The following is a 13,921-nucleotide window of genomic DNA, read 5'->3' on the forward strand; positions in this document are numbered from 1 at the left end:
CTTGGGGACACCCACTCTGCACCCCAGGTTTTGCCTCCACACATATCATGCTGAATCTGGCCCTTCTTGCCCCAGGGTTGGGACTGTTCTCCTCAGCGTTTGGAAATGCCACACATGAGCAGGTTTTCCCTGGGAGTGCTGGTTCACTGAGCAGAAAAACAAGGTAGTTGAGCCTCCTGGGGCCTGGCAGGGAGCATGGGCCAAAAGGGAGGGCAGGGAAGCATGACCAGGAGTGGGAGAACGGGGACCTGGGCGCGAGAAGGGTCAGCTGAGGGTGCTGTGACCGGGTTGGCAAGGAGCACAAGGAGTGGGAGCAAAAGGGGCAGGGTCTCTGCATTTATTTGACAGAGACAGGTTATGCAGGCAACGAGGAGGGCATCATTCTTGGGCCAGATTTGTAGTTCTCATGCTTCAGTCGTAGGCCATGGCCTCTGCATAGAGGGCAGGAGGGAGCCAGGAGGCCCAGCCCTGTCCACTTTCCTCTCACCACTCATCCACTCACAGGACGCTCATGCAAACATTCCCGCAGTAGGCAGCGCAGCATATGTTATTTGCTTGACAATCTCCATCGGCTGTACACTGGCGTTTGCACATGTATAAACTAATCCTCTTCTTACAGACCTTATCTTCTATGGCTTGCTGTTCTGAAACAGGGCAGGGGACAGGATGAATGGAATCAGGACACTAAAGTACCGTGTTCAAGTTTGACATCTTCCTCCAGCACCCCAGATCCCAGATCCCACTCAAGACCTTCCTGGACTCTTCAGGAAGCTCCCTTTGTGCCCTTCACCAAATCCTGCTGATTGGTAATTCCTTAAACCCAGCACTACCACCACCCTCCAGCCCTCACTAGACCTCCCACTGCCTTGGTCTCTGGGACCCTCCGTACACACCTGCAGCTAGGACCCTGTCTCTCTATAGTCTCAGTCTTCCTGAAGCCCACTCTAACCCTGAAAACTCAGCAACGTCTGAGAGACCTTCCAGTAGCCCTCTCCCACCCTACAGGATTTGCAAAGGTCCAAAGAGGGAATGGAACTTACCGCTGTCACTTTTGCGTCCACTCATCACAGGCAGTGTCTTCAGTATTCCTGCCCAGAAAATGTTATTTTCATTAGTTCTCCTCCCCCCACCACCCTCTGATGATAACTTTATCTTGGCCCTCTACATCCCAAATTTTCCTTGGCCACATCCTTCCCTTCTTCACTTATCCCCACTTTTGACTATGTTTATTCTTCACCAGATAGGCATAAAAACTAATAACTCTTTCCCCTTCTGCTTCTGAGCTCTAGGGCACTCTTTGCTAGCCTGTGGCCCATTTGTCACTGGATTTTTGGAAGGAGAATAAAAAGATTCAGGCTGTCCCATCCTCATGTTCCCAGGGCCGGGTGAAGGGGCTGGAGGGCCATGGCTGGGAGGACCCCGAGTCTTCACAGCGCTGGGGTCTGAGCTCCACATGCCAGGGGTCAGAGCTCCAACTGCCAGGTCCCCTTCAGACTGGGCACAGCCCTCCTGCCCCTCCCAGGCCTCTCTCTACCATCACCTACTCTGCGCTCTCCTGCGGTCACGGGGCCCTCCCTGGGCCTGCAGCAGCAGCACACACAGGAGCAGGATGGGCAGCAGAGCCCGGGACGCCATGACTCGGGCCAGAGCAGTCAGCTTCTAAATGTGGCCAGGAAGTCACAGGGCTTTCCTGGAGCAGCTGGGCGTGGAGAGGGAAGGAAAGGAAAAGGAGAAAGGATACCCCGGCTTCTTCACTGCCTCAGCTGGCCGAGCGAGGGCAGAGCAAGGAGTTCCTGTTTCCTGCTCTTTGCCTGCCCCTTCCCCTGTCCTTTGCTAGGTGGGACTTGGGCTTCTACAAGGGAAAACCCCTCCTCTGCCTTAACAGATCTTTCCCTTTGCTAATGGCATTTTCCTTTCCTGAAAGATATCGTTTCCCTCCATTTTCTAATTACAAAAGAGTTCACAGGACAAAGAAAAGAGAGCACTGGTTCTCTCTCTAGTTTCATAGCACATTTGGTATTAGTGATCCTTTGTTTTCTTCTGTTTTCAATGGCTAACACTTTTTTTAATTATCTTTTTTTAAAGCTAATAGATCACACAAAACATTATATTAAAAAATAAGAGATTCCCATATACCCCATCCCTTCACCCCCATCAATTTTTTATTGTATTTTTCTGAAGATACATAGAAGATACACAAAAAATGTTACATTCAAAAAATATAAAAGGTCCTTATATAGCCCCCACTCCCCCTCACCCCCACTCCTCCCACATCAACAACCTCTTTCATCATTGTGGCACATTCATTGCATTTGGTGACTACATTTTGGAGCCCTGCTGCACCACATGGATAATAGTTTACATTGTAGTTTACACTCTCCCCCAGTATATTCAGTGGGTTATGGCAGGGTATATAATGTCCTGCATCTGTCCCTGCAATATCATTTAGGGACAACTCCAAGTCCCGAAAATGCCTCCACGTCACATCTCTTCTTCCCTCTCCCTGCCCTCAGCAACTACCATGGCCACTTTCTCCACATCAACACTACAGTTTCTTCCATTAATAGTCACAATAATTCCATAGTAGAATATAAGTAAGTCCATTCTAATCCATATTTTATTCCTCCATCCTATGGGCCCTGGGATAGTGATGTCCACTCCACCTCTATATCGAGAGGGGGGCCTAGATTCCACATGGCTGAGGGATACAATTCTCCTGCTTGGACTTGTAGGCACTCTCAGTTCCCTGGTGTGGTGACTGACCATCTTCACCTCCCCTGTTAGTGACATGGGTAAGCCCAATGAACCAGAGAGAAGGAGTTGCAACTCTGCTGAGGCTCAGGGCCCAGCTGGCACATGGGCAATCCCGAGATTCACATCTCCTGAGTATACACCAACCCTAGCACCAACCACAGGTTCAGTAAAAGTGACAGAAGAGGCAATGTGAGAAAGGTCACATCTGAGTCCAACTCCATCACATTCAGTAACACAATTTCCAAAGAAGGGCCCACTGACATGGCACTGAACTCCATCTGTTATGACCATAGAACCTGTGGGTCTCCGTAGCCCTCAGGAGAACCAGTACCTGGGGTTGTATCTACTTTAGCTGTCTCTGGGGTTCTCCTGAGGCGTGCATAAGAACGACCTCTCTGATGATCTCCCAACTCTTTTTTGAAGACTCTTAGCCATATAAACTCATTTGTCTTTGCCATTTCCCCCTTTTATTCAAGGTCAAAAAGGCAATCACTAACTGATGATGCAACTAGAAAGAAACCTTGGATAAAAGGGTCAACTCAGACCAGCAGAATATCTCAGCCTACATGTAGGATCATGTGTTAAAAACTACTTTTTGACATTGAACATACTTTCTTACCTGCTTTCCCCTCCCTCATTTAGTGTGGTGTTAAGACCCAGCCACTGGAATAGGGATCCTGGAAGTGAGAAAAAAACTGTCTGGGCTGGGAGTCAGGACACTTGCATGCTCATCCAAGCTGATCTACTGACTCTGTTATTTGGTGGCAGAGCCTGGACTAGAAGTCAGAACTAGAAATCAGCCAGTCCAATCATTGATATGAACTAGCTGTCCTGAAACATGGCAAAGTTCTTTTGGTTTTGTGGGGTGAGGTGGTGAGTTCTTAATCTGGGACCTTTTCCCATCTCCATGAGGCTGTGAGTCAATTACTTTACCTCTTCCTTCAATTTGAATTATTTCATCCTCTCTACGGTCTCTACCTCTTACTGGCTTGTTGCTCCCTTCCATCCCCTCCATCTGTCCTTCTTTCTCATCTGGGAAAAGTGCCACCAACTCTTCCATTTCAACATTTTCTAGGTGGGACAGTTTTACCCAAACACACATAGTCTTTACCCTACAACTTGAGGGGAACCATACTGGGCATCATATCCAAATAGTCTTTCTAAGTAATGCCTAAATTTCCATCATTAGCTGTTCTTTCTTTGGAGACCTATATCTTTTAAAACGTAAATAACTGCATAATAACCAGTGACAAGCACTCATGGAGAGATCAGGAATGGAAACTATATGGATACAGACAACAACAACACAACCTTACAACATTAGAAGAAAATATATGGCAACATCATAGTATCTGTGTGTGTGTGTAATGAAGCACATGGTCAGTATTTTAGAGCTCAGGCGTGGGCAGGGGCTTGTCAGCCAGATGATCAGGGCAGGTTCTCCGGAGGAAGTGGCCCTTGACCATAAACAAATAGATGAAACGGGCTCTTAGAAGTAAAGAAATTTATTCTCCCCTAAGAGCAGAAAGAGGGGGCAAACTTGGAGTGCTGGACTATAAATGGAAGAGATGCTGGGAAGAAGATGGTGGTAAAGATTTGACCCTGTTCTGATTCTCCAAGCTCCTCAGCCACTAATGCGATCTCCCTCAGAATGTAAGTGTTATTTCTTTTGAAAACATCTGATCTTTGCACTTTTAGTTGGGAGAATGCTGTTTGACCTATCCCAAGTGTTTCTTTTCATGCACATATTAAAGAAAACTGACTCTAGTTAAGAAGAGTTACAGATGAGAAACAGCTGCTCAAAGAGGAGCTGCATTTTCCCAATCCAACCACCCTGCAGCTAGTGTGGCAATGTAAAGTTTCCAGCAAGAGAACGACATAAAAAATATTGTACATCTTCTTGTGCAAGACTTTAGAAGATAGTAAGCCTTCTTTGTATTCTTTCCCCCCAACCCCCAACCAAGTCCAGAGTATGGTGGAATAAAAAGTCAGAAGGAGCCTGGGATCCTGAATGACCACATAGAAGATAAGTCACCCATCTATACAGAATACCCATCCTGAATTATTGTGTGAGCAATACATAAAATTTATTTTGCATTTCAGGCATATGGGGACTCTTCATATAGAAGTTTTGTTTATCTTAACACAAATTTTAGACAGGAGGAAATTTTTCTCTTTTATAGTACCTATGATTTGGATCCACTGCTCTGTGGCACTCAAAATCCAGCCCAAAGGAAGCTTTTCTTCCTTCCCTAGCCATTAACATTTGCCCTAGAGTCTGACTTAATGGGGACCTTTCTTGGTATAGAAGAGATTTAGAGTGCTGATTCATTTCTTTAATGAACTCCTTCTGCGGTTCCCAGCAAGCTATATCTCTATCTGACTCACAGAGAAATTAAAGGCTCAAATGAGAGCATTTGTTGAATTAATGCTTGATGAATTCATATGTACAGAGCACTGCACTGGGCGCTATGTGCTGTAGCATGTCAGATACTATTCCTGACTCTGTTGAAGTCATAATCTAGCAGGAGAGCAGAAAATCAAATAAATGTAAGGCAATGTGGTGAGGATACTGAAGGAAGAGAACATGGTGCTGTGGAAATCCAACAGAGAATCTACTGACCCCATCTGGGAGGAATCAGTAAAGATTTTGTGAAAGATTGATCCTTTTAATATGAAACCTTAAGGGGAAGCAGTAGTCACCATGTATCTTTCAGCTTGGTGTAGAACACAAAGTTAATGCTCAATACATATTAGCATTTTACCAGTAACATAGTAAAATGTTTCCCTTATTCACAGGTTTGATAAACATACATTTTTGTTATTTACAATTTTTATTGTTGAATTATTTCACCTCATTTAACCCTATTATATTTCTGGGCTTATTTTGGTAAGTGATTGAGAGGGCAGCATATATTATAGATAGAATAGCATTCTAAAGCACTTATTGGGTCATTCAGAAGACTGATAGATTTGAGTGGGACCCACAGCATAAGAGAATTCTAACAGGTTCAGTCCATGGTAAAAACGGCACTACCACTTGAGCTACATAATCTGGCAGATCCCATTACACTAGTGTTATTGGTGGCAGGTGCAGCTAATTTGTAGGATGACAAGAAATGATGACCTATCCAAAGGAACAAGATAAAAATTCAGAAACTGTCAATGAAGAGGACCAGACTTTGGACATACTGGACAAAGATCCTCTATATGCTCAATATACTCAAGGAGATAAAGGAAAACATGGAGAAAAAACTAAAGGATATAAAAAAAACAATTATAAAGAGAAAGAAAATTTTTAAAGGAACCAAGCAAATATTGGAGTTGAAGACCACAATAACTGAAATGAAAATTTCTCTAGAGAGTTTCAACAGCAGATTGGAGGTGGCAGAAGATATAATCAGTAAACTAAAAAACAAGACAATTTGAAGGATTCAGGCTGACAAGTAGAAGGAAAAAAAAAGTGAACATAGCCCAAGAAACCTGCAGGAGGGGAGTAGATATAGCTCAAATGTTTGAGCACCTTCTTCCTATTCAGATGCCTAGACATCAGCAAAAAATTACAAGCCATACTAGGAAATGGGATGAGATGGCCCAACCAAAGGAAGAAACCAAATATTGTAAGAGATACAGTATTTAAGACAACTAATCAATGATAATCATATACACCTCCTAAATCAATTCAAAGAACTGAAAGAAAATATGACCAAAAAGATAAAGAGTATTAGGAAGACACTGGGTGAGCATAAAGAACAATTTGAAGCCTGCAAAGAAAAGTAACAGAGTTATGGGAATGAAAGACATAATGGATGAGATAAAAAATACAGTAGCGGCACATAACAGCAGATTTACATTGCTCAAAAACAGAATTAGTGTTATTGAGGACAGAACATCTGAACTGGAAAAGACAGAACAGAAAGAGAAAAAAATGGAAAAAATGGGTCTCAGGAAATTGAATGACAGCATGAAATGCACAAAGATATGCATTATCAGTGTCCCAGAAGAAGAAGGGAAAGGGGCAGAAAGATTTTAAGGATATAATGACCAAAAACTTTCCAACCATTATGAAAACCATTATGAAAGATATAAATATCAATATCCAAGAAGGACAATGCGTCCCAAACAGAATAAATCCCAATAGATCTACTCTGAGACAATTACTATTCAGAATGTCAACTCTAAGAGATAAAGAGATTCTGAAAGCAGCAAGAGAAAAAGAAAGCCTCACATACATAAGAACCTTAATATGATTAAGTGCTGACCTCTGGTTAGAAACCATGGAAACAAAAATGGTATGATGTATTTAAGTAATAAAAGAGAAAACCCACCAGCCAAGAGTTCTGTATCTGGCAAAACTGTCCTTCAAAAATAAGGGTAAGTTTAAAGTCTTCACAGACAAACAAAAACCAAATAACAGCTGAAGAAGCAATACTAATATCAGAAAAAATAAATTTTAAATACAAAACTGATTCAAGGGATCTAGAAGGTCATTATATATTAATAAAAGGAGTCATTCACCAAGAAGAAAGAACTATAATAAATGTTTATGCACCTAACCTGGGCTCCCCAGGATAAATGAGGCACACACTGGCAAAACTAAAGGGAGATGTCTCTACAATAATAGTTGGAGACTTCAATACACCACTCTTAGTATTGAATAGAAAATCTGGACAGAGGATAAATGAAGAAACACAGAGCTTTAATAATATGATAAATGAACTAGAAAAAACAGAAATTTTTAAAGTTTTGTACCCCAAAGCAGGATGATACACATTCTTTTCAAGTGCTCATGTATTCTTCTTCAGGAAAGATCATATGTTGCGTCACAAGACAGGTCTCAATAAATTTTAAAAGATTGAAATTATGCAACACACTTTCTCTGATCATAACAGATTGAAGCTGGAAATCAATAATGGATGGGAAATGGAAAAAAATCAGAAATATATGGAGATTAAACAACACTCTTAAAGAATCAATGGATCAAAGAAGAAATTATGAAAGAATTCAGTAAATATCTTGAGATGAATGAAAATTAGAATACAACATATTAAAACCTATGGGACAGGAAGCAGACATGGCTCAACTGATAGAGCATCCATCTACCATATGGAGGGTCCAGGGTTTGATCCCCAGGGCCTCCTGACCTGTGGGGTAAGCTGGCCCATGCACAGTCCTGCCGCACAAGGAGTGCCATGTCATGCAGGGACACCCCCGCATAGGGGTGCCCCACGTGCAAGAAGTGTGCCCTATAAGGAGAGCCGACCAGAGTGAAAAAAGCACAGCCTGCCCAGGAGTGGTGCTGCACAGAGAGCGGACGTATCAAGATGACGCTACAAAAAAGAAATACAGTTTCCCAGTGCCACAGGATAATGCAAGCGGCCACAGAAGAACACACAGTGAATGGACACAAAGAGCAAACGAGGGGGGGCAGAGGGGGGAAGGGGAGAGAAATAAAATAAATCTTAATAAAAAATAAAATAAAATAAAACCTATGGGATGGCAAGGGCACTATTGAGAGGGAAATTTATGACCCTCAATGCTTACATTTAAAAAGAAGGAAAAAAATGCATCAAAAACCTAAATATAAAAGCAAGAACCATACAGTTCTGGAAGAAAATGTATGAAAACATCTCAAGACCTGGTGGTAGGAGGTGCATTCTTAAACCTTACACTGAAAGCATGTGTAAAGAAAAAAACATGGATAAATGGGACCTCTGCTTTCATCAAAATTTATAGAAGTATGAGGTTCAAAATGTAAGCCATAATGTAAATCATTGACCATCGTTAGCAGTAATGTTTCAATATTAGTACATCAGTTATAACAAATGTACCATCTACATCTAAAATATTAATAAGGGAAGGGAAAAGGGAGAGGTTGTTGGGTATATGGGAATCCCCTATATTATGTACATGACTTATCTGTGACCTAAATCTTCTTTGAAAACAAAAGTGAAAAAAAAAAGACATTGGGGGAAGAAATGGAAGAAAATGTCACTGTATATGCAAGACAACAGATCTTACAGTGATGAAAGATATAATGTCAAAAATTTTAATTTTGAATTTTTAAATTATTTTTATTATTTCAAATATTTTTTAAATTCTTTGTACTTTAGCTGTTATTTTTTAAAGTATTATTATTTCATTTTCTTATTAATTTTATTTAGTTATTTTGAGAAGTTTTGGATTACAGAAGGGTTACCACTGTGGCAGGAGAGGATCAATGGTGCAGAGTGGTGTCAGTGATGGGAGATGTATGAGATGCAGTTCACCTGGGGCATACCTATAAGGCATATGAATATGTTCAAGAGTTCTTGGGGTATTGTCACAGTGGGTGGAGATTCACACAATAACTGAAAGAATATTGAATTCCCATGCTGGGGAGCTCTGCCTCATTCTCTAATAGGACAACAAGAGTCCCCCAAGCACAGGGGCAGTGACCAGTGAAGGAGGAGGGATCATTGACGGGCCCTTGATATGAATGACTGTACTTATGAACCTTTACTTTTGAAATTGAAACTTAGCTTAGGCACCCTATTATAGGGTGCCAAACAGGTACCTCCTGAGAGCCTCCTTGTTGCTCAAAGGTGGCCTCCCTCTAAGACAAACTCAGCATATAAATGCATTACCTTCTCCAGCATGGGATTTTTTTCCTACTTCCTAATCACATTTTTTATTGTATTTTTTTGAAGATATATAGATCACAAAAAATGTTACATTAAAAAATATAAACAGTTCCCACATACCCCACTCCTCCCACACATCAACAACCTCTTTCATCATTGTGGCACATTCATTGCATTTGGTGAATACATTTTGGAGCACTGCTGCTCTGCAAGGATTATAGTTTACATTGTAGTTTACACTCTCCCCCATTATATTCAGTGGGTTATGGCAGGGTATATAATGTCCTGCATCTGTCCCTGCAGTATCATTTAGGACAACTCCAAGTCCCGAAAATGCCCCCATATCACATCTCTTCTTCCCTCTCCCTGCCCTCAGCAACTACCATGGCCACTTTATCCAAATCAATGCTATAGTTTCTTCCATTACTAGTCACAATAGTTTTATAGTAGAATAAGTAGAGTAAGTCTACTCTAATCCATATTTTATTCCTCCATCCTGTGGACCCAGGGATGGTGATGTCCACCCCACTTCTATATCGAGAGGGGGCTTAGACCCACATGGTTGATGGATGCGATTCTCCTGCTTGCAATTGTAGGCACTCTTGGTTCTCTGGTGTGGTGGTAGACCATGTTCACCTGCCTGTTAGCTGACCTGGGTAAGTCCAACAAACTGGAGAGTAGGAGTTGCAACTCTGTCCAGCATGGAAATTAACTCCTAGGGACAAGCCTCCCTGGCATTGAGGGATTACTACCAAGTGCCAACTAGCAATGCAACTGGAAAAAGACCCTGACCAAAAGGGGAAAAGGGTAAAGACAAATGAGTTTATGTAAGACTTTAAAATGAGTTGGGAAGACATCCCAGAGGTTACTCTTATGCACGTCTCAACAGGATCTCATTGACTGCCAAAGTAAATACTACCTCAAATAGCAGGACTCCTGAGGGCTCTGTCGACATCCAGGCACTATACAGAAGGCAGACAGCACAGGGGGTTTGGAACTTGCTAGTGAGCCCTACTTTGGAATTTATGCTACCCAGTGTGACAGAGTGGACTCAGTTGTGGTTTCACATGGCTCTTCTGCCACTTCTAATTGAACCTATAGTTAGTACTAGAGTTACTAGGTGTATGTCCAAGAGACTTAAATCTTTTGGCTTTTCATGTGCCAGTTGGGCCCTGAATCTCAAAAGAGTTGCAATTCCTACTCTCCAGTTCATTGGACTCGCACAAGATAGCTAACAAGGAGATGATTGACAATGACCATCCCAAGGAACAGAGAGAGTCTGCAATTGCAAGCAAGATAGTCCTATCCATTTGCCCCATGGAATCTAACCCCCTTTTCAATTAGAGGTGGAGTGGGTAACACTATCCCGGAATCCTCAGGATTGGGGAATGAATGATGGACTAGAGTAGACTTACTGGTATTCTATTATAGACGTTTTTATTCTAGCAATTAAAGAACTTTTATCATTGATGTGGAGGCAGTGGCCACTGAGGGTTCTGAGGGGAGGGGGAGGGAAAAACAATGGTAATATGGAAACATTTTTGGAACTTGGGAATTGTCCTGAATGACATTGCAATGACAGATACAGGCCATTATATATCTTATCATAATTTACAAACTTGTACAGGAGAGAGTGTAAACTACAATGCAAACTATAATCACATTTAGTGGCAATGCTCCAAAATGTGTTCATCAATTGTAACAAATGTACCACACTAATGTAGGATGTTGTTAATATGGGAAAATGTGGAAGGGATAGGGAGCAGGATATATGGGACTCCACAGTCAGTCCAGATCCCCTATATTTTTTACGTAACATTTATGTAATTAAGAATCTTTTAAAAAATTAAGAAGTATATATTAAAAACAAACCACAATGTGATACCAGTACACACCCACCAAAATGGTTGAATTCCTCCCTCACACATACAGATGGCTCCCTCATCTGTTTCCTCATTGTATTTTCTTGTCTGCTCATTTTTTGTTTGTCTTCTTTAGGAAGCTCTGGGAACCTAACCCAGGACCTCCCATGTGGGAGACAGATACTCAACTGCTTGACCACATCTGCTCCCCTGAATTTTTTTAAATTAATTTATTGAAACATATAACCCACACACAGACATACATAAACAATAAGTGTATAGTAATAGATGTGAACTTACAAAACAAACATATATAACATCATACAGGACACTCATAACTCAACCTGCCACCAACACCTTACATTGTTAAACCTTTTTAACTAATGATTAAAGAGCATTGTCAAAATATTACTACTGACCAAACCCCCAACCCTCCCTACTATTATCTTTATACCATATATATATAAAAATACATAAACAAGTATATAATAAAAGGTTGTGAGCTTACAAAGCATACATGCATAACATCATACAGGAGTCCCATACATCAACCCTCCACCAACACTTTGCATTGTCGTGACATGGTTGTTACAAATTATGAAAGAATATTGTCAAAATCTTACTACTAATCATAGTCCTTCTCATACATTTGGTGTGTTTTTCCCCCAACCCATCCTATTATTATTTTTAAATATATATTTTATGACAGAAGTTGTAAACTTATAAAACAATCATACCTAAACTACCATTTTCAGCCACATCCCCATTTATAAACTAGCTATTACTCACTATTTGTTACCATCCACTCTATATATTTCCACACTTTTACAGTAAAGCTAATTAAAACTTGATATTTAGTTTTCCAATCCATGAGCATGGAATATTCATCCAGTTATTTAGGCCTTTTTTATTTCTTTTAACATTGGGCTGCAGTTTTCTGAATACAAGTGCTTCACATCATTGATTAAGTTTATTCCTATTTGAGTTTTATCTGTCACATTTTATTTTCACCACTCTGTTAACACTTTTAGTTACTTTTATTGATATAATCTTCATTTCTAGACTCTCTTCCAGGACTCTTTCTCCTGTCTTTTCTTTTCAGGCTCTAGCACACCCTTTAGTATTTCCTGAAAATCTGGTCTCTTGCTTAGAAATTCTCTCAGTTTCTGTTTATCTGCAAATATTCTAAACTGGCCCTCCTTTTTGAAAGACAGTCTTGCTGGATATAAGATTCTTGGCTGGAAGTTTTTCTCTTGTAGTATCTTAAATATATTAGACCACTGTCTTCTTGCCTCCATGGTTTCTGGTGAGAAATCAGCACTTAATCTTATTGGGTATCCCTTATATGTTATGCATTGCTTTTCTCTTGCTGTTTTCAGAATTCTCTCCTTGTCTTTGGCATTTTTCATTCTGATTAGTATGTGTCTCGGAGTTGATCTATTAGGATATTTTCAGATGGGTGTATGGTGTGCTTCTTGGACATGGATATGTCCTTCAATAGGGTTGGGAAATTGTCCACCGTTATTTCTTCAAGTATTCCTTCTGCCCCTTTTCCCTTCTCTTCTCCTTCTGGGACACCCATGACATGTATGTTTGTACACCTTTGCTATTATTTAGTTCCCTGAGACCTTGTTCAATTTTTTTCCACTCTTTTCTTCATCTGTTCTTTTGTATGTTCCCTTTCAGAGGCCATTTCTTCAAGCTCACCAATCCTTTCTTCTGCCTCCTCAAATCTGCTATTATATGATTCCAATGTTTTTTTAAATTTCATTTACTGCACCTTTAATTCCCATAAGATCTGCTATGCATGCTTTCAAATTCTTGTTTGTGTTCATCCAGTGTCTTCTCGATATCCTTAATCTCTTTAGCCATCTCATTGAATTTACTAAGGAAGTTTGTTTGAACATCTATGATCAGTTGTCTTAACTCCTTTGTGTCATCTAGAGGCTTATCTTGTTCCTTTAACTGGGTCAGAGCTTCCTGTTTCTTAGTGTGGACTGTAATTTTCTGTTGGTGTCTTGGCATCTGGCTTACTAGAGTATTTATTCTGGGTGCAGTTTTTCTCTTTAGTTTAGGGCTTCCTACCCTTTCTCCCTTGCAGGTTGTGCAGTTGGAGCCAAGAGTGTAGTTGGCGCTATAAGCTATGGAGGCTCAAGCTGCCCTCATTGCCCCTGGGACTGATGAAGCTTCTCCCAAATTTCTCCTCTCCCAGAGGTAGAGACAGAGTTACAGTTTTGGGGAATAATCCAAGTCATGCAGACCTTGACTGTGGTTGCCCAGAGAGACTGATGAAGCTTCATGCTCCTTTCTCCCCTGCTTGGTGACAGGATGGAGCTGCAGGTGTGTGCAGCAATCTATGCAGTGCAGATCCAAGATGACCACAGTTGCCTCAATAGGCTTCAGATTATTCAGTTTGTGGGAGCCAAAGTTACCCAACATTACCTGGATAGGCTGGTGCAGAGCTAGCCAGGCTCCTCCCTGCCAGAGGATGGGCTGAAGCCTAGGTTAGGTCTACAGGCTGATCTGGGTGAAAGAAACCAGTTCCTACCATCACTGTGATATTTGGTCAGCCAGGCTTCCCCTCAGGCTGGGGGTGGAGTCAAAATGGCAGTCACTGGCCTCTTTCCTTCCAACTTGGACAGATTCACACCCTAGCTGTTCCTTGGGTTATTCCTAAGCCAT

General features: G+C 41.3%; 1 protein-coding gene across 3 annotated transcripts in view; it reads right to left on the minus strand.

The window, feature by feature from the left end:
- Window positions 1–240: 240 nt before the first annotated feature.
- Window positions 241–13,921, minus strand: part of LOC101425455 (WAP four-disulfide core domain protein 10A) — a 50,153-nt gene continuing 36,472 nt past the window's right edge. For 2 of the 3 annotated variants that reach the window (XR_009183317.1, XR_009183318.1), the window contains 2 exons: window positions 1,041–1,088; window positions 241–644 (listed from right to left, as the gene is read on the minus strand). Coding sequence is in view for 1 of the 3 variants with exons in the window: in XM_023592097.3 (XP_023447865.1) it covers window positions 499–644; window positions 1,041–1,088; window positions 1,545–1,635 (285 nt within the window). In the remaining 2 variants the exon portion in view is untranslated. Of the gene's footprint in view, window positions 645–1,040; window positions 1,089–1,544; window positions 1,705–13,921 lie in introns of those variants that run through there. The other variant, XM_023592097.3, reaches the window with a different exon arrangement.

The sequence above is a fragment of the Dasypus novemcinctus genome, chromosome 24, assembly GCF_030445035.2.
Source record: "Dasypus novemcinctus isolate mDasNov1 chromosome 24, mDasNov1.1.hap2, whole genome shotgun sequence".
Lineage (NCBI taxonomy): Eukaryota > Metazoa > Chordata > Mammalia > Cingulata > Dasypodidae > Dasypus > Dasypus novemcinctus.